This window comes from Equus asinus, chromosome 5 (genome assembly GCF_041296235.1).
Source record: "Equus asinus isolate D_3611 breed Donkey chromosome 5, EquAss-T2T_v2, whole genome shotgun sequence".
NCBI classification, from domain to species: Eukaryota; Metazoa; Chordata; class Mammalia; order Perissodactyla; family Equidae; genus Equus; species Equus asinus.
The window spans coordinates 14,350,703-14,371,304 of NC_091794.1; the positions used below are offsets into that span (position 1 = coordinate 14,350,703).

Here is a 20,602-nt window from a genome sequence, read left to right on the forward strand (position 1 = left end):
AAGTCTATGTGAGCAAACATTTGTTCAGTGGGTGCAGGTGTAGGGTAAAAATGCCTTTTTTTACATTTCTTTCTTCCTTCTGGTTCTTTTTTTTTTTAAATTAGATGAGATAAGTGTATGCAATGTTTAATGTACTTTATGTATAACTGACTTTGTCTTGACTAGTGTATACTTTCTGACCTGCTACAAGATCTGTCAGCTGAAGTACCATGTATTTAGGTGTTCAAGTTCAAATCCAACAATCATTTTCTGAGCATGTTGACTACGAGTTAGGTATCACCTTGGCACTATGAGGGATTTACATATAAATCAAGCACAGACCTACTTTCTACAGGTTTGCAAACCAGGGAAGAGGCAGACGTATTCTATAACATAATTGAAAAAAGGGGCATTTTTTATATTACCTCCACGGAGTGAGAGGAGCAACTAATTCTGCCTAGAAAGGGTCTGTGTGTCTGTGCTCACAGACACAGGTGCAGATAGCTTGGTAAGTGGAAGGGGACTGCCCACCTGTCTCTTACACACAGTCCCTGGAAGCCCCTCCTGATGGCCTTGTGAGGAATGCAGGGCTTGCCTGCTGGCTGAGTGTAATTTTCACTTCCTGTGGTCCAGCGACAAACAAAGACGTGGCTGCGCCCAAGATGGCTCATGCTTGAGCCTGAATCTAAGCCAATAGGCAACTGTCCTTAAGAAGTAAGCTGAAAAGGGATTATTATAGAAAAATTAAATGATAACTAGTTTTCTTAGGAAATATGTCCTGGGTTCTCTGCTTTCTTATATAGGAATCCTGAGTCTCACATGGACTTTCTGGAGCGTTCTGTAGACTCCACAATCTGGCTGATACGGTAGTTACTTTTTGAAATTTGTAGCTATTGAAAATGCACCTATAAAGTGGGTAGCTGAGAATCTCCCCAAAGATGAAGCAACTCTGAGCTTTGTTTTGTGTCCTCAGTTGGATATGGAATGTGCTCTTTTGGATGGAGAACAGAAATCGGAAACAACTGAACTTATGAAAGAGAAGGAGATTTTGGATCATCTAAACCGGAAGATAGCAGAACTGGAAAAGAACATTGTTGGTGAAAAGACCAAGGTAAAAGAAAATTATGTTTGCATGCCATTTTTATGGGCAAAATGGTGGTCCTGTTTGATTCAACTTAAATGTATGGATTACCATGGGTTTGGATTTTTGTGTCATGTTTCTGGAGACAGACGCACTAGAGAAACGTCTTAAGATGAGGTACATTGTCACAAACTAAGGATTATCAGGTACTGAGCAGCTGATGCTGAGAGAGTAGAGCCTATAAAATTTTCAAGCTGATATTCATGGTAGCTTATGCTACTGGACATGAGTGAATTTGCCTTTTTCCATCGGCCTTTCTGCTCTTCTGATTCCACTGGGTTTCTTAAAGAGTTATTTTAGTATACTGAATTTCTTTACACTGGTGCCTTGTAGGGATGGCTTAAGCATATTCAAATATGGTTGCCTCATTTCTTTTCATTTTTCTGTTTATTAAAAAGATGAATGAGAACCATTCATCTCATCTCTCTTGCCTTGCCATTGTCTTCAATGCAAGTGCACTGCTCTCTGAAAATGCACTGAAGTTTTCAGGGGATCCTCTCACACTGCCAGCTGCAAACTGTCCATGACACACAGTTGACACTTATCTTGGAAAAGGTCTGACTTATTCAGTTCAGACCACACCTGAATGTTAGCTGATATTACTAGGGAAAGTATGAAAAATTACTTGTGGTTCTTAGAATTCAGGGCAGTAGTTGGGTTTTTTGTTTGTCTGTTTATTTGTTTACTTTCTCTGGGAAATATTTACTTACTCTCATCTCACATTCGGAGTTAGTTGCAACTGAATGAAGCCTAAAATAAAAAATAAAATTCCAGTTTGGGAAAGGAAAAGCAAACAAGCTTTAACACATTCTTCCTTGCTCTCCACTAATCTGAGAAAAAGAAAACAATTTTAGTGTGAGTATGTTCTCATGGCAATATGTGGAAAGGATTTCTGCTGAATGTGGCTTCCTTTTTAGGCTCTTCTTTGTTTGAGACCTATAAATAAGGGCATTTGATCTCGGTGCCAGAGAATGAGCTCAGAAAGATATTGTCAGAAATGGAAGTCAGATTAAAAGCTACACATCAATTTCTTCGTTGCCTGCTTATCAAGATTAAACTGCACAGCTTTTCCATATTAAATTTTATGTATGTTCCTTCTAGCTCCAGACTGTGAAATAGTAAAGAATCCATTTGGGTAGTAGGTATATTCTTCTTAAATGCTCAAAACCACATCAAAGGATTGATTGTCTAGTTCTGCAGCACAGGAACATTACGCTTTTCCAAGATTCTGTACTGATACTGCAAGAAGCTTTTGTAGAAGCTTTGTTTTGGTACTTATTAGTATTTTACTATTTATGTCCTACTGGAAGACTTGTGCGACATGGGAATGGAATGTCATGTTCCCTGTGAGCCTTTCTGCCTTTCTCATCCATAGAATTGTTTATCTGCGTGTAGCCCACATATGACATGGCCTATGTGTCATCTGCCCGTTAGCATCAGATTCCACACAAAAGTGAAGCAAGTCGAGTCAATGCTGAATCTCACTTCCCAGGGAAAACTGTGTTCTATTCTCCAGACCTAAAATAGAGGTGGAACTCCAGGAACATGGGCAGAAGCAAGCAAGGAGGCCTCCTCCATCCTTTTATAATTGTTTTTGTGGCTTGACAGAGGCTCTGCATAAGAGAGGGTATGGTGGGGGTTGAAATATAGGACGAGCTCCTGCAGCTGTTAGGGAATTAGTTGGTCTTGGAACATGGGATTATTGTCTGTCATCACATGGCGTGAAAAATGGCAGAAACTGGCTTTGGGTGAGGGATTCCTGAGGAGGATGAGGGAAATAGAAAGACGTTACTACATATTCTTGACAACCAAACTCAAATAGAGACTCGGTACTGCTTGGCGACACTATGATGTTTCTCAAATAAACCTCTTCTACCATTTTATGATGTGGCTCTTTCATACCTTCACTCTATTCAAACCTCTGGTCCCCTTTTCTCCCACTGACTCTGAGATGATCTCACCACCTACTTCAGTGAGAAATTAGAAGCATCCCATCTCTTGACAACTAAGGAAGGTTCTCTCTTCCCCTCAAAGACCCGTCCCTCTGGATGTGCTCTGGCTGTCATCCCATCCCACCGTCTCGAGGTCTTCAGTCCTTCTGTACCTCAATCCCCCCAACTTCTCCCTCTACTGGACCCTTACTGTCAGCATGCCAACATTATTATTCTTGAAAAATGTTATTATTTAAAAATAAACTTCCTTCTAGCTACCGCCTTATCTTGCTTCTCTTCATCCCAGCCAAACTTTTCGAACAGTGTTCTTAGTGCACTCTGTGTCCTCTTCTTCAGTTCCCAGTTAACTGTTCTTGCCATTCCAGATGGCATAGGCCCCCACTGCCCCTCAGATTCGCTCCTGTTAAGATTCCTGAAGACCTGAGTGCCACCTAACCCCATGGCTGCTTTTCAGTCCTCTTGTGATCAGACCCCTGAGCAGCATTCAAGACAGGGAACAACTCTTTTTCTTGGCATTCCCCTCTCGCTGGCCCCTTTGCCTCATGTACCACACTCTTCCGGCTTTCCTTCTCTTCGTCTTACTTCTCTCTCTGACTTTCCATCAAAGAGTGTCCTTTGCTTGCTTATTCCTCTGCTTCTATCCAATCAGTCGTTGGACTGCTTGTCTCTGATCTGAATTCTCTTTTTTTTTTTTGGCATACTCAAACTTTCCCAGAAGTGCACAGAAAAATTCTGCTTGCTCTCATTGGTCTGACTTAAGATATGTGTCTTGAATCATTCACTCTTTTTTTAAATTGAGGTATAGTTGACATATAACATATGTTAGTTTCAGATGTACAGCATAACGATTTGACATTTGTACACGTTGTGAAATGATCACTACAATAATTCAGTTAACATTCGTCAACTCTTCTTGAGAAGAGAACCCTCTTCTCTTGTGTCCTCACATTCTTCTATAGCCATGGTTTCCAATAACCTCTACATGCTGGGCACTGTTGAATGTATGCCTTTAGCCTACAGCCCTTGTCTGAACTTCTGACTCACATCCTGTAGCCTACCTGACATCTCTGCCCAGATATTTTCAACGGAACGCTCCGTAACTGAATTCTTGAGCTCATCCTTCCCCTTGTCTTCCACACACCTCCCCGCCTCCAGTCCTGTTCTTCCTGCAGCTTCCCAGTCCAGGAAATGGCACCTCTATCCCCCTGTGTATCCAAACAGGAGATCTTGATGCCTCTTTCTCTGTCACTCCCACATCCATCTGATTGCGAAAATATTTCTCAATTACTTCAACTTCCCTGTATCTCCCCTAACAGATTCTCTTCTAAATCATCAGCATCTCTTCTTTAGCCCCATTTTCATTTGCTTCCTTTTGGTCCACATTCTTCCAAGCAGCCAGAGTGATTTTTTAAAAAATATAAATTAGATCATATCACCCTGATTTGCGTTCCACTATATTTTATATAAATCTAAATTCCTTGCCTGGCGTGAGCCTTCCTGTCACCACTCTCCCCCTTCCTCACACGCCTGTCGCACTGACCTTCCTCCTATTTGTTTAAAGATCCGTCCTCCCCTCCTCTGGCCAAGGTCCCTTGCAGATCCTGGGTGCTCCCTGGAGGTCCCTGCCTCATATTCCATGCCCTGGGGGTTCTGTATTTCAGGGCTGAAGTTTAGTGTTAGTTTTTCAAAGAGAAGCCTTCCAGAACTTTCCAGTTCAGATTTGGTTCTCCCTGTTGTTCTTTTAGCCCTTTTACGAATCGCATTTTATAATTTACATTTGTTTTGGTCTCGTTAGATGTTTATTTCCCTCTCTAGCCTGTGAAATAGGGGAAAGCACTGTTATCCACATTTATCCAGCTCCTAGTAGGTGCCAGAATTTTTGGGAATGTTGTCCTTTGGATCTCCTGCTCACGGTGAGTTCAAGCTGAGCCTTAACAGAAACATTGAGCCAAACACCTGCTCAAGAGCTCCGGGGACCAAGGTTCAGGACAGCTGGGATGGTCTGGGATGGTCTGGCCAAGTGCACATGCCAGTGGGCTTGTCATCCCACTGCCAGGCCAGCTGGAGCGTAAGACAGAAGGAGGAAGCGGCCTTTGCCCTTTTGGATCTCGTTTCCTTTTCCATACACCTGTTGCTGCTGTCAGATATAAACCATGGAATGAGAAAACCAAAACCTGAAAAGATATCCCTGTTGGTCAAGCTCCGATTCAGATGTCGATAGCTCATCCTGTGGGCCTTGCCCTGGTTTTTGGAGACGGGGCCTGGCGCCATAGGAAGAAGGTTCACCAACACCTCAGAGCTCAAAGTCTGCCGTGAAATTGTTGACGTTGTCCCCTTGGCTCTCAAAACCAGTCTTCAGTATTATTAGCTGATTTTGGAACTATCGTTCTACTTCATGTATTATAAATTAATATATATTTTATATATAGCTATATATAAACATATATATTTATATATAGTTATATATAAATTTATATATATATTTTACATATAAAAAGTAATATGTATTTTAGATGACTGCTATTTGTTATGTTATCATATAAAATATAAACTATATGCATAATTATATGTACAACATAAAATATAGACAATATGTTCAATTATATATTTATTGAACATTCTTGCAGTGGCTCCCTGGGCTGACCTTTCACTGCCCTATGGGTACCACTGTCAAGAGCATCAGTAAGCCTGTTTCCATGAGACCCTGAGCTAAATGTCACCTGCCTGTTATGGTCTCAGACAGTAGCCGCATCACAGATAGAGTCTCTATGAACGTGGATACACCCTGAGCAAATATGAGTGTCTGACATGAACATGAACCCGGGGGGGTGTTTATTTGATGAAGCAGTAAGCAAAGAGCCTATCACGTTTTCTTGGGGTGAGTGAAAGGAGAGAGGACAGTTGACCTCTGCTCTAGTGAACTGTTTCAGTTTAATGGGCTTGGTGACTGAGACGGGGAAGCCACCAGAACCGTGAGGCTCAGTTTAAGCAAAGGCTGCTTGTGGGACTGGCTTCCCTCCCTCGCACTCTGCCACCTCAAGGCAAAGCCCAGTTTGGGGCAACTGCCGAGAAGGTATGGACGTATGCATTTGTTTATGTAGGTTTTCTTTCTGTCTTTGTCTATTTTTGGCTATATTAAAATCAAAACTAAAAATAGTTTTTAAATGTTCTAAATTTTTGGATTATCTGCATCTCATTTCTGCTCTTTAACGTAAAAAAAAAAAAAAAAATAGTCAGTTGTACCGAAATGAAGGAAAATGGTTCAGGAAAGGCTCTGCTTCTGTGGTCTTATTGAAGCGTCTTTCCCTTACCTAGATGGTAATCCTAAAGCTCAAACCATCCTTTTGTTTAAGGATCTGTCTTCACACAGATAAATTGTGGTATTTTGTAGCCATCCTGACCTGTGCACTTTTATAACTAAACATACTTAAAGGTGTGGCCTGGATCTTAAATTGCTCTATGCCATGCACCATGTTCCTGAGTAAAATCTTTAATTATTGGACTAATTTTTCAACAATAAGCGTATATCATTGTATATTAAACGGTTAAATTTTATTCTGCATTATTATGCTGCCAGAGTACCTGTTACTTCCTGCTCATCCTTGGAGCCCGGAGGACAGAGAGCCTGGCCCTGAATTCCTCAGGAAAGTGTTAATGCCTCTTGAGTGCCCAGCATTGGCCAAGTCACAGCTGGCGGTCAGCAGGGCCCAGCCCTTCCCGAGCCTCTTTCTTACATTTCAAAGTCAACTCCCTGGTTAGAGGAAGAGGAAATACATCGTGGGATTTGGGGATTAAATCAACGGGATTCCAGATTAGGGTTATTTTTTCTGGGGGTTGTTTGATTACATAAATCCTTAGTGTTCTGATTTTCCAGTTTTTTCTACACTAAACCTCCATCAATTGTGTAATTAAAATGTCAAAGCCAAGGGAAAAGAATTCCTAGGAAATATAAGGATGTACCTCTTTAGAGGCAGGCAGAGAATGAGTTCTCAACAGTCAGCATTTGTCAACACAGGTCCGTAATCTTTCCTCTGTAATTCCAAAGTCTGAAAAGTTTTGTGGGGGAAAAAAGTCATTTTGTATGATTGGCCCCAAAACTTAGTTGGTTGCCTGCCTCCCAAACAACCCCACAGGGTTTAGGAACTGGAAGGAAAGAGATTCTCAGGGTGTATGGAGAGGACTTTGGATGGACCCCCCCCTTAGAAGTGATGGCTCAGAGACTATGAATTTGAACACATCACTGCATCAAATTCCAAACCTGACCCAGTGTTTCATGAAACATGGCCTGAGTACCTAGTGTGTGCTGGGTTCTGTGCTAAATAGTTTGGAAGTTACAAAGATGGATCTTAATTTTTAAGGAAATCTTTAGCAAGCTAATAAAGTTGACAGATTTAGCAAAAAAGGATGTAGGATGCTCAGTTAAATTTGAAATTCAGATAAACAGAGTAATTTTATTTTAGTGTAATTATGTCCTACGCATCATTTGGGACATACTTAATATTAAAAGATCATTTGGGGGCCTGCCCTGTGGTGTAGTGGTTAAGTTTGGCGAGCTCCACTTTGGCAGCCCAGGTTCGTGGGTTCAGACCACGGGCACAGATCTACACCACTCATCAGCCATGCTGTGGCAGCAACCCACATACAAAATAGAGGAAGATTGGCATGGATGTGATCTCAGGGCTAATCTTCCTCAAGCAAAACAAGAGGAAGATTGGCAACAGATGTTACCTCAGGGTGAATCTTCCTCAGCAAAAAAAAAAAAAAAAAAAAGAAAAGAAAATAAAGATCATCTGTTGTTCATCTGAAATTCAAATTTAACTGGGTATCCTCTATTTTATCTGGCAGCCTTACAAGTTAGTAAAGCAAGCGTCTTTTCGGGGTAACCTTGAAACATCCGCTTACCAGGTATTGCACACTTTTGTAGGATAAAATGATTTTTTCATTGTTATTCAAGAATTTCCTATGTAGTGGTAGAATTCAAATAGAGCCTGCAAGTTAAATTTCAGTTCCTTCCTTCATGAATACAACGTAAAATAGAGAAAACTATTATTGTCTTCTAATCACAGATCTAGCAGAATAAGTGGTCCCAAGATGAGCCTTGGATTATTAAATTCATTCAAGGTTATTGGAAACTCTTGGGTACAAATTCAGATTATTTAGGGTAAGCTTATAACCACTCCTGATGATTAGAAGAGAGACATTTTGCATCCGAACTTGAAATGCATTGTTCCTCTCTGAATACATGTTGCATACTGGAATCTCTCACAGATTATTTTTCATTTGGTTTACCTGAGGCATTTAATCTGAATGTAAAAATTTTACAATTGGGATGTTACTTGTAAGGGAGGCCTTTTATACTAGGAAGTAAAAGTGCCAAGGTCAAATGTTTTCAGAACAATTTTGTGTGGATCCCAGATCAGTGTCCCTGTGTATCATTAGAAAAATCAAATTGTAGTAGTTGCCTTGGCTTCTCCCATCATCCTGCGTGGCTAAATCATGGTTCTTAACCTGGCTGCGTATTAGAAAATCTGGAGAGATTTTTTAAATGTTCATTCCCTAGCCTTATGTCCCTGGATTTCTGACTAAGTGGAGGCCTGGGAAAAGGTATATTTAAAAGCTCACCCCACTTATTCTATCGTGTGGTTAGAGCAAAGAACCACAGAGCTAAATAGGTACTTCATGAGGATGGTGATCAAGTTCCCTCTTTCCTCTACCTCCCGTCTCCTTATAATTATTTATTGAGTGAGTGAACAAACAACTCTCCATGAAAGCAAATATAAGCCCGATTTTATATATTGATTTCTATTTTAAATTACCTGTGAACAATTTACCTTTGGCCATGGATACACTTTAGGAACTTTGTCTTAAATATACAAAATAGGCAGAATCTGACAATGAATTTGTGACCCAAGTGGATTTACCAGTACATCAAGAGAGGACAAGTCGATGTGAAAACAGCACCAATGCAAGCAGCAATGTCTCTAGGGGAGCCACATTCTGTTCTTGGTTTTGTTAATGCCCCCTTGTACGTCTGGATTTTTCTAGAATGTTCCAATTCCTTGTAATCTTATTTTTTCAGCAAAGTTAAATTTGTTAAATTTATTAAAAATACACTTTAATTCATTTATTTCCTGAAAGTAGATACATGAGTCTTAAAAAAAAAAAAAGAGTCGTACTCTCTCCCTATTTGGTATTTGGAAATATCCCTGTGCCCATAGTTAGTTAGAATAGGTGAGTTTACCAATTTAAATCTAGAGGAAGGGAGCAACACCTAGTTTTAACATTTTACATATAAAAAGCAAGAGTCCCTAAACCCTGGAATGCCACCTAACTTATCCATCTATTTTATCTTCACTGTAGAAGGTGATACTTTCAGCTCTAATTAACTGCTTGCCTAGAGCTAATTTTCCTTTGCAATAAATAGAAGAGAGGAATATTAAAACTTCCTGGGTAATAAATAGAAGAGTATTAAATATTCATTTGTTTCTGGCTCAAAGTTGGTCTACTTCTGGCTCTTGCAGGAGTGATGTCACCTCTGTAGTCCTCTGTGGTCCTCTGTGATTTATGGACGGGCCCACCTGCCACTAGTCCTTTCATCCCTCCCCTTACTTCCTTTGCCCCAGCTTTGACCCCCCTGTCAAGCTGAGCTTTTGCTCCGAGACCCAGGTAGCGGTCACAGCCTTACTGATAAACCGCAGAGACGCTGCAGAAGGTTCTGCTGGTGCCTGCTTGCATAATTCTTCTGCTTCCTTGAGTGGAATTGTGAAACGTTTGGAGCACCTCAGAAGGAAGGCACTGTGTAAACCTAAGGTATTTTTTATTAGTTGTTTATTTGTGCTTGTTTAATAATAAGCACATACTATTATGGTTATTAATATTATTAATATTGTTAATACAATAAAAAATGGAGAGCATCAGAGGAGTAGTTTGGTTCTTTCTTCATATTTGAGACCTATGTTTTAGGCCAGTGCCTTTCCATATTATCAAATATTGTGTCAATGTTTTCTATCAAGTATAAATTTAAATTTTAGGGCTTTACACATATGGTATTTCATTGGCGTGAATAGTTTCTTATTTGTTTAACTTTCTGTTGGAGACTGGAATTGCTGCAAAATTCAGTGATATAGTAACTGGAAACAGAGCTCTTTTGAGATAAAGTTCTTTTGCTGTGTAAATAGGTCAATTTTTGATCCAAATGCAAAGCAGATAACGCGTTTTCTTAGCCAGAAGATAATAGGTGTTTTGTATTGCTGGTTTTATTAAGGGAAAAATAATATTAATTCTGAAACTAAAAATTAAATCTGATACTGGTATATTCGGTTTTACTATGAATTAACACTTGAGTATCCTTTATCCTGTGAAGGCGGCCGTCACTTTCTCCAACTCCTGCACAACAGATGTGCACAGGGAGCAAACTTGCCATTAATGGCTGGGGAAACTTTATGGTCGGCTAAAAGCTAAGTTGTAGATTGATATGTGGAGTAGAATTCTCAGTTTTATGACTTTTGAATTTGATCATCTTGAGAAAAATATGCATTTCTAAATCCAAATATAAGTTTTTAAAATGTCCTTGAAATTTTAAAATTTAAGCCAAAAATGGAGACTCAAGTGAACTGGTATAGGTATTGATGTCATATAGTTTTTGATTTAAACCATACGTCTTCTATAAAGAATCTAAATATATGTTTATACAGGAAGTCATGGCCGTTTGGATGAAGAAATTAAAGTATAATTTTGTAGAACTATTTCAGGGCTTCATCCTTTAAAAAAAAATCCTTCTGTGGAGCTGGCCTGGTTGCGTAGTGGTTAAGTTCCTGCACTCCACTTTGGTGGCCCAGGTTTGCAGGTTTGGATCCAGGGCATGTACCTATACACTGCTCATCAAGCCATGCTGTGGCAGCATCCCACATACAAAATAGGGGAAGATTGGCACAGATCTTAGCACAGGGCCAATCTTCCTCACCAAAAAAAAAGAAAAAAGAAAAAAGAAAAACCTAGAAAATCCTTCTGTGATGTGCTTGGAAGCCAGTTTTATGTCTACCAATTCACAAGAGTGAACTCAGGAAAGTAAGGTGGTGGTGATTTTGCTTACTGAGGGTCACATCATAGTAGTACTTCATAAAGTGCGTTTGTTTAGGCTGAGAGTGTTACACAGGAGAGAAGCAGGTCTAAAATTCCTTCAAGGGTTCAGAGCACCATCAAGGGGGCACAAGTTGGGAAGACTGACAGGAAACAGACTGAAGTTTTGTTTCTCGATTGCAAGGCTGTGTAATCGCTGTACCACAGCATTTGCCTGGTTGACTCTGGGGACTGTCCAGGGTCACGCTGGAGTGTGTGAGTGGGAGAGATTTAGTGCTCTCTTTTCCTTCCTTTTATTCTCTGACTCCTGAGTGTTCTCCTCTCCTTTTTTTCACAGTCTATGTTTCAGTTATTTTTTATGTCAGTGCTTGTAGGGAAGTCTTTATTTCCACATAAATGTCACACTTTCGGTGTATCTCAGCTGCCTGAAACACTTTCTCTTGCTGCTTTGTCCGTCTTGCATTTTTACTAGCTCTCTCAGCCCTTGAATTAGATGCTCTGCTTGGAATCAGATTTTCTACTTGCTTAAGCTCTGAAGTTTTCCAGATAGCTAGAACTGTTTCAAATGACCAGGATGTGAACTAGTGCACGTAGGGTGCCTCTGACCTGAGAACAGAATTTCAATAATTTCCAAAGCTTGCCTAACAGTCACCTTCAGCAAATTGGAGTACCACCATTCTTGGGGTAAATGCCTGCTTTTCTTTGTCTGGTTCTCTGCCAAGTGAATCTGCAAAGCTAACTTATGCACTCGGTTGGCATTTCTTTTGTTTCGTGTTGACCATTAACCAACATTACAGTTGTTTGCCCTGCTTTTGTAACATGGCAGCAGGAAGGAAGGAAGGACGGTGTCATTGCCAACAACCAATGAAGTGGACCGTGTTTTGAGAATGCAGAAATGGGGCCTCCCTGTCCTTATTTCCATTTATACCCCTTCATCTTAGTTACTAACAAGATGTGTTTCTACACTCATAGGATAACTAGAGTTTGTGTATATTTGTTTGTTTGTGTTATCCTTTGGAAATGTTCACTAACGCCTGCTTGAGGTGTGAAGGTAATTTCTGTTCTTCTATTTTCTGCTTTCTGAACTTCAGGAGAAGGTAAAGCTTGATGCTGAAAGGGAAAAACTAGAGAGGCTTCAGGAGCTTTACTCCGAGCAGAAGACCCAGCTGGACAATTGTCCTGAGTCCATGAGGGAACAGTTACAGCAACAACTGAAAAGGGTCAGTAGCACACAGGAATGCACCAGTTGCTTTGTGTTTTGTGTTTTCAATTAAATTCCAGTGATCTATGACTTCCTACTTCACATAGCATAAATTTGCATACATTCTGGTCATTAGGTACTTTTTAAATAGAAATATGCATGCTGACAGTATATACTATTCCATGCTAATCAATTAAAAAATTCCTTGTTAGAATCCTTTACCTAATTTTTAACGCAAAAACATTTCTGGGGTCGTTCTTTGTAATAAAAGAGAGACATGTAATCGACGCCAAGATTGTATCATTTTAATCAGCTGACGTCCTTCTCTGCGTTCTGCACTGCATCGTGAGTAGTTTGCCCTTGAATGCTTTTTTTTTCTATGCTTGATTTTATATTCTTGTCCAAAAATTATAATGTTTTTCTTATTTGCTCTCCACCATCACTCAACCTTTGGTTTTTCTTTTTCTTTCTGCTTCTTAATGACATTGAACTCATTAGCACAATCACAGGAATCAAACACCAAGACCCAGGATGCAGAGCATTCCTGATGCTTTCAACACCTTCTCATAGGAGCTCATAATTTTTAAAAACGTAGTGCAGCGTGGACCTTCTTGTTGAACTTTATCAGGGTATTCTTTGATCCCTAACCATGGCTACGCTGGTTATCTTCTGAAACCAGGACTTCCCAGGTGGATAGTTTCATAAATACTGGCAAGGCCACTTAATATTTCATAGCCTCTTGGCAACTGGGTAGTTTGCCCTAAACAGCAGCCCAAATAAACTGTGACCCTGGGGAAACAGTCGTGAACAGTCCTGGACCTCTAGAGGAGTCAGATGGTAATAACCAGTCCCAAGTGATTAACACTTTATGATTCCACGTGAGTAGAAAAGAAGGCTAGTTTCATTCATGTTATGATGTCTCTACCTTCTTGGGAATGGGCAAGTTGAAAAATCAGTTAAGAAAGCACACCCTCGAAAATGTTTAAGATGACCTTTAATACAAAAATATTTGATACCTTGAGGATCACTAGGTTATGAAGAATTACAGTTAAAACTTTTCAATGTTACGGGAGGTTGAAAGCCTCTTAATAATAGGTACTTAATGCAGATAGATTAAATTGCAGCATAACAATTCTAATATTTATTTCTTATGATGTTGGATCAAAGTGAGTTCCAACAGTGTTTCTTCCCCTTACTAATTTTATTGTGTACAGCTGAATTTGCTGTAAGAACATAAAACTTCCTGTCCCTCAGTGTTACAACTCTGGAAATCTTGTGATTAAAATGATTAGAAAAAGAATAATATTTGTAAAATTATTTTAGTTTATAATTTGTTTGTGTTTATGCCAGTTCACAAAAGAGATTGGGAAACTAATTTTTCTATTTGTGTACTGTTTTTCAACTCTCCCTATTGCTAAAGATTTTATACAGTTGTCGTAAGACTTTATTCAGAGTCGTAAACATGCTTATATATCTTGTTCTTCCTTTCCTTTAGTTATTCAGTTTTTGTTTGTATTCTTTATAAACATTGCTTCAAATAAATATTGGTAGATTCCATTAATAACCTGGACTCAGGTGGGTTAAATAATTGCTGTTTGCTTAATCTAGATTCTATAGGATAACTCATAAATTTGTGTATGTTCTAAGGATTTTGAGTACAAAAGAGGAAAGGAAATGATGAAGACAGCCTATTCCTCTAATTGAAAGCAAAGACTCCTTCCTCTTCCTCTCCAAGCAAAGTGTAAAATTCTTATCATAAAGCCCCTTTCCTTAGGAGAGAGAACTGGCTTATGGTAGCTTCTGTTCACCTAATATTAAGAGACCTACCAATTCTGTTTTCCAGCGATGATGACCAAAGTAACTCTTCATGAAGGCCTTGACTTAATCACTAGAAAGTTCACTTATTTCACAAGTCCACTCATAGTAGGAACTTCCTGTTTTATCACAACTCATTTCCCATCAGACTTCAAACACTTCGGAATACCGTTTCATTACAAATCTTCTCCAAGGCATTAAACTAAGTTTAATAAAGTTGATTTTATTACGACTGACTTCATTAGGTGGCAAGTCATACAAAATAGAGAATAAATGACTAGGAAGAAAATAATCTTCTTAAACTGTATGTTGTCTCAAATACGTAAGCTGAAATTATAGGGTGAGTTTGTAAATACAGCACTATGGATTTGTGACCGGGCTTCTTACTTCTAAATCATTGCTTTAGAGTCAGAATTCAGTTTTCATCTGATGTTGATTTCATGGCCTGTGGTTCTATGTAGTGGATGTGGGCTCACCAATCAAATTGTTCCCTGGGATACAAGGAGTATGGAAAAGAAAGCAGAAGTTAAATAAGTCTTTCATTTACCAGGGTAGATTCCAGCATGAAATGGAGGAGACACCTGGCTGGGACAGTTTTCTTCTGCTTTTGATATTTACTCGGCTGAATGGTTGATCTCAGTCTCTTTGATTTTTTTTAAATCCTATTTAGTGATATCCACAATTTAGGAGACCTTTTTTTCTCACTGGCTCTACAATCAGTTGATCCTTTAATCTTGGATAAGTCATTCAACCTCTGTGGGCCTCAATATCCTCATATATAAAATGAGGAGATTGTACTAGATGATTTCCATTGTCTTTTTCCGAATTCCAAAAGTATGCAATTGAAGTGTTTGGCTACAGTGCCTAAGACAGAGAAATGTTAACAAACCCTGAGGCCCATTTGAATTTGCTTTCAGAGTTGGCCTTGAGCTGTCATGAGATTATTACTGTCATCTCTCCTGGCCATACCACATCTATTCTCTTCTTTCTGTCCCTCTGCTAGGCAAAGAAAACATAAAGATCTGCACATAAACTTCTGCCATATCCATTCTCAAAAAGTTATTGGAAAGAAAAAATGAATTGCGTTCAATTTTCTTTAGTGCAGCTGGTTTATTTCCTTTCACACCTGGCCTTGGAGCTTGCCTGCCAGGAGTGATTTGTAATATTCTTTTAGTGAGTGAAGTTTAGCTAAAATTTTCATTCAACTAGTCATACACTTGACTTTGAGCTTCCTGTATATGTTATTCTCTGCTCAATTAAGGTACTTCTGCCCCCAAATTCCGTCCCCTGAATTCTTATTCTTATCTAAAATCTTTTGAAAGTTTTTTTCCCCTTTCAAGCTGTTTTTCTTTCACAATGCAAGTTTGTATACACACATTTTAATGGTTTAGATAACGTGATCAGGTGACTACCCCAGCAGAATCAGAGTGCTGAGGTTAGCTTTAATTTTCAACTTTCCTACCTAGTGTGCTATTATTTTCATGCAGTGGTTTCAATATTTACTACAAATAAATTAGTGACTCTGTGACCTTCATGCCATTAAAATAACACCTCTTGCATATTAACCAGATGTAGAGTAAGAGGTTGGCTAGCATAGAGTATGTCTTGTGAGCCATATCGCACTTCGAAGATTCTTTATAAACTAAAAAAAAATAATTATTAAAATTTTTATCTCAATAACCTTTAGCCACAAACCACACTTAATTGAAAAACCTTAAAAACTTGAATATGGACACCTGTATGAGTAAATCTATCAGCTGATATTTTGTTTCAAGACATAACACTTGAGTTCTCTCTTAATTCCTTCAGTAATGACTAGCTTTGGTCCAACTTCATTAATTCCTTTAGAAGTTATAGGCATGAAATGTCTGATAAACTTGATATGTCAGCCAATAACTTGAAACCAAGCTCACTTTCTGTTTGGCCAGTTAAAATGTAAAGAAGAGTTAAGAAATGTTGAGTATGTTTTTCAAATTGTTTTTCCTGCTCTTAAACTTTGAGAATCCAACTGTCTGCGTTGACATAATAATCTTGTTGCTATAGTGGTGGTTGTAATTACATAGTAGCTAATAGTCCTTCTATGAATTCCATTTGATTAAAAGGCTGCTTTATCACTTACATAAAAACCAGGGGAGGAGATGGTAGGTTTAGATGCTGATATAGATCTAACTTATCATATATTTATTTATCCAACTCTTTTTGATGTTTTAATTGAAAAAAAAAGTTCCGACTCTTTTTACCTGTGTGGAATTGCGAGCCATAGAGCCTGGCTCCCGCTTCTTTCTGACCAAAGATTATTTATAAATTGTATTTTAAAAAAATCTTCCATATACCACATTTATAGTTCTGTCAAAGGCTCCAAAAATAAGGAGGGATTTTTTTCTAAAAAGTATATTGGAGAATAATTGACACAACACGCACCACTCTCTGCACAGACACTGACTCATTCCTGTCTTCAGACATCTCATGGGTTGGGGAATGCGTATTCTACACCTGATTCTTAGGATATCTGATCTTTCTTAAATGTCCTGAAGATTATTCCTAGAGTAGCCGTGCTTAACCTTTTTGTCACTCTTTGTTCCTGATGAGCACTGTGGTTCCACTCTTTCCAGTAAAAAGGTTTGTAAACAATTTTAAGGGATTCAGAGAAGTTCAGTTTAAGAACTCCAGTCTTCAAATGCTTTTGATGACTTCTCCCTTAAATATAATTATTTGAGCATGCATGACTATATATATTATATAGGTCTTATTATATTATAAATATATATATACTGCATGCATGCACAAAAAATATGTATTTATTTAAAATAATATACGTATACTACTCTACCTGTATGTATATTAGAGAACATGTATTGAGAAATTGTAAAAAAAAAAAAAAAAAGGAAAAACTAAAGAACATCTACCAGTGGATTGTGTCGTGCGCCATTTGGGGACCCGTATCCTTCTCAGAGACCTCTGGCCAACTCTTGAATCGTTTCTTTTTGCAGTCAACAACTTTGGAATCCTGACTTTAATCTCTATACTAAAGTCTCATTTCATTTGAAAATTTGTGGAAAATAGGAATTTTATCAAGAAACTATATTACACCTTTAGTCTGCAGATAATGTTTAGGTTATTTACTGAATTCTCTTTATACTTCATGATCCGTTTTAAAGCCTACTAGATTTTAGCAAGAATTCCCACATCCACAGAGCAGTCCAAAGCCGATAGTGAAATAAATGCTGCCCCACCCACCCCAGTCCCTTTTAGTTCCATTCTAATGGTCCCTGCTCTGGGGTTTAACTCCAAAGGAAGGGACTGTCATGTTTCTAACCCTGATCCATGTTGTAACTGAAAAGATGTTTTGGACTGTTTGCTTTTAATATTTTTTTCTTCACATTGAGAAGGCTGCAGCCATTCTGGTGTGTCTCGTTTTCCTTCTTTTTCTCCGAAGGATGCCGACCTGTTGGACGTAGAGAGCAAACACTTTGAAGACCTGGAATTCCAGCAGCTAGAGCATGAGAGCCGTCTAGATGAGGAAAAGGAGAACCTGACCCAGCAGCTCCTGCGTGAAGTGGCTGAATATCAACGGAACATTGTTACCAGAAAGGTGCTTTTGCCAGATGTCGTTCAATGTAAAAAATCAAAATATACTCCTCGTTATGTGACAATAAGCATTAATATAGCTATAACGTTTGCCTTTCTATTTGCCTATCTTTATATCTGAATAATTTTATGTGTTTAATCATATATCACATTTGACAGAGTATCAAGCCTGCTCTCTATGTGCCAAATGGTGCTCCAAACCAGATAAAGTGCGACATGTGGGAGTCATTGTTACTTGATGCTGTAGATGCATTTATGAATAATATTCAATTATTCTTTCATGTAAAAGCCAAGGCAGAGAAAACAAGAAATTTATGTATGTGTTTTAAATTACTTCCTTTTGCAATCATAGTAACTAGATTTAGAATAATTCTATGAACAAAGTCTTCTTTGGAATTTTCTCTGTTTCTACTGCTCAGTAGTTCTCAAAGCTGGCTGGTAGCTTGTTACCGTTGCAAGTCGCCCTGTGGAATGCCATGCAGATTGCTCACTCCACCCAACCCCCAGCACCCAGAGGTCCAGAATTCAGTTTGTGTTCCAGAATTTAAAATCAGACCCCAGTGCTCTGTACTAACACAATAAAATTGAGGGAAGGGAAGACAAAGAAGGTGACTTCTTAAGCTCTCAGTTTAAATAAGAAATTCCATTGTTTTTTCCCATGAGGCGTCTCCCAAGATGATGTCAAAAATTCCTTTATAGTCTAAAGACTTCCTGATGATTCCTGGGTTCTTCACATAGATTTTAAATCACTTGAACTGTATTGGCCTTAGGTACCAGCCTTGGCAGGTCAAAGAAACTGCCTCATAGCCTCTGGGTGGTAATCACTGGCCACCATCAATGAAAATGGGGTCCCTGCTGGTCCACTTGCAAACACCTCCTGTTTCCAGGGCAGACTGGCAAAGCTTTGAGTGTCTAATGTGCGTCTTTCTATGATCATCTTTTTTCCTCTAGGAAAAAATTTCTGCATTGAAAAAGCAAGCCAGTCACATTGTCCAGCAGGCTCAGAGAGAACAAGACCATTTTGTGAAAGAAAAGAATAATTTAATAATGATGCTGCAAAAAGTAAGTATTTTCTTTTCAGTGCTGGTCGCAATAAAACACAGGTTCCAACTTGGGGAAAGTTGTTTCCTTCAAAGCAAGTGCATTTTAATAATGAAGAGTGAATTATAATTTAAGGAAGCCTTTTTTATACACATTTTTATTTAATCCTCCACATTAGTAAGCTCATACTGTGAAAGATTAACTATAATTCAGAAAATAACCAAGGATGTTTTCTTCATGCTTTGTCCACGGCGTGAAAATACAAACTATGGAAAATCTGTATGTTTGCTGATTTTATTCTTTGAAAGAAAATCATAGTTTTCACCAAATACATAAAATATATTCTGCTCTTTTTGCTGCTGTCAAACATTTTGGCTCGGCTGCTCCTGTGTTTTGAACTCCAATTATTTGCACATGATTCTTCCTGGTAAATGCCACATTGGATTTAGTTTAGCTTAATTGGCTAGGTAGACTCCCCGAGTGGGTGGCAAGATCATCTTTACCAAAGGAACTATGTCTGCATCTGCCCAGCACCTAAAGTGGCTACTTGTAAAGGGTTTCCTTTGCCCAACCTGCAGCCTAATTTTCTGACATAGTCCCTGGTCTAATTTCAGGGATAAGACAGCAGAAATTAAAGTTGCTGTGTCTAGTTCAGGACTGAGCCTTGCGTGCAGGCCACTACCTAGGAATGTGACACTTGGGATCTTGAAAATATGAGATAGACCCAGAATGGAGTATAGGAGAAAAATCAAATCCAGAATGATGGATTAAAGGATGAGGCTGTTCCATAGTCCCACCTAGAAGAAATGTAGCTGGAGTATTCCCCTCTTAGCTACCTAGCTAATTTTAGGGTGAGAAGAAAGAGGAAATTGGTCCTTCATGTAGAATTATAAGTTCACTCGAGGTGCCTCTGTAACCCGCACAGATCCCTGTCAGCTCCCCTCCTCCTGCTTCTTCAGCCCCTAGAAATCTCTGAATGGAGTTGTCTTTTCCATCCTTATTCTCTGCTCCAGAGATGAACTCTGATGCCGTTAGCCTCCCCACCACCCTTTGCACACAATATTCAAAGACACAGTTTAAATTAGATAGTGTAATATGTAGTAGTTAAGTAGTTTCTGAAATTTTAGCACAAAAAATCTCTTAGTAATAGATTTTTAAAAATGGGTAAGCATGATCATAGAAATACTATTTACTCATTAAACATATGCAAAATACAATTCTATTGTAAAAATTGTGGCACATAAGAATTAAGAGTTTTATTTTCCCAAATTGATCTGTAGAGGTATCTCAATCCCAGTAAAAATCCCAACAGACTTTTTGTAGAAGTTGACAAGTTGATGCTAAAATTTATAGTCAATCTTCATTATTCATAGAGTTCATATTTGTGAATTTGCCTGCTCACCAAAATTTATTAGTAACCCCCAAATCAGTACTTACCATGCAGTCCTTGTTGGACATGCACAGAGCTGTGAAAATTCTGAGTCACTCAATGTGCACCCTTGCAGCTGAAGTTGAACAAGGCAGTGCTCTGCCTTCTTGTTTCAGTTCTCGTACTGTAAACAAGTGTCCTTTTTGTGGGCTATGTAGTGCCATATTTTCACACTTTTGTACTTTTTGCTGGTGATTTTGCTGTTTAAAATGGCTCCCAAGCCATAGTGTTATAAAGTACCATCTAGTGTTCCTAAGGGCAGGAAGGCTGTGATGTACATTATGGAGAAAATACATGTGTTGGATAAGCTTCATTCACGCATGAGTTATAGTGCTGTTGCCTGTGAGTTCAGTGTTAATGGATCAACAATAATATTA

At 38.7% G+C, this 20,602-nt stretch overlaps 1 protein-coding gene across 47 annotated transcripts in view; it reads left to right on the forward strand.

Moving 5' to 3' along the window:
* Positions 1 to 20,602, forward strand: part of PHLDB2 (pleckstrin homology like domain family B member 2) — a 223,074-nt gene that overhangs the window by 161,134 nt on the left and 41,338 nt on the right. For 33 of the 47 annotated variants that reach the window (XM_044771606.2, XM_070508775.1, XM_070508768.1 and 30 more), the window contains 4 exons: positions 953 to 1,090; positions 12,243 to 12,371; positions 17,604 to 17,759; positions 18,707 to 18,817. In XM_044771606.2, coding sequence (XP_044627541.2) covers positions 953 to 1,090; positions 12,243 to 12,371; positions 17,604 to 17,759; positions 18,707 to 18,817 — 534 coding nt within the window. The remainder of the gene's footprint in view (positions 1 to 952; positions 1,091 to 12,242; positions 12,372 to 17,603; positions 17,760 to 18,706; positions 18,818 to 20,602) is intronic. The other 14 variants (XM_044771614.2, XM_070508793.1, XM_070508783.1 and 11 more) reach the window with 1 other exon arrangement.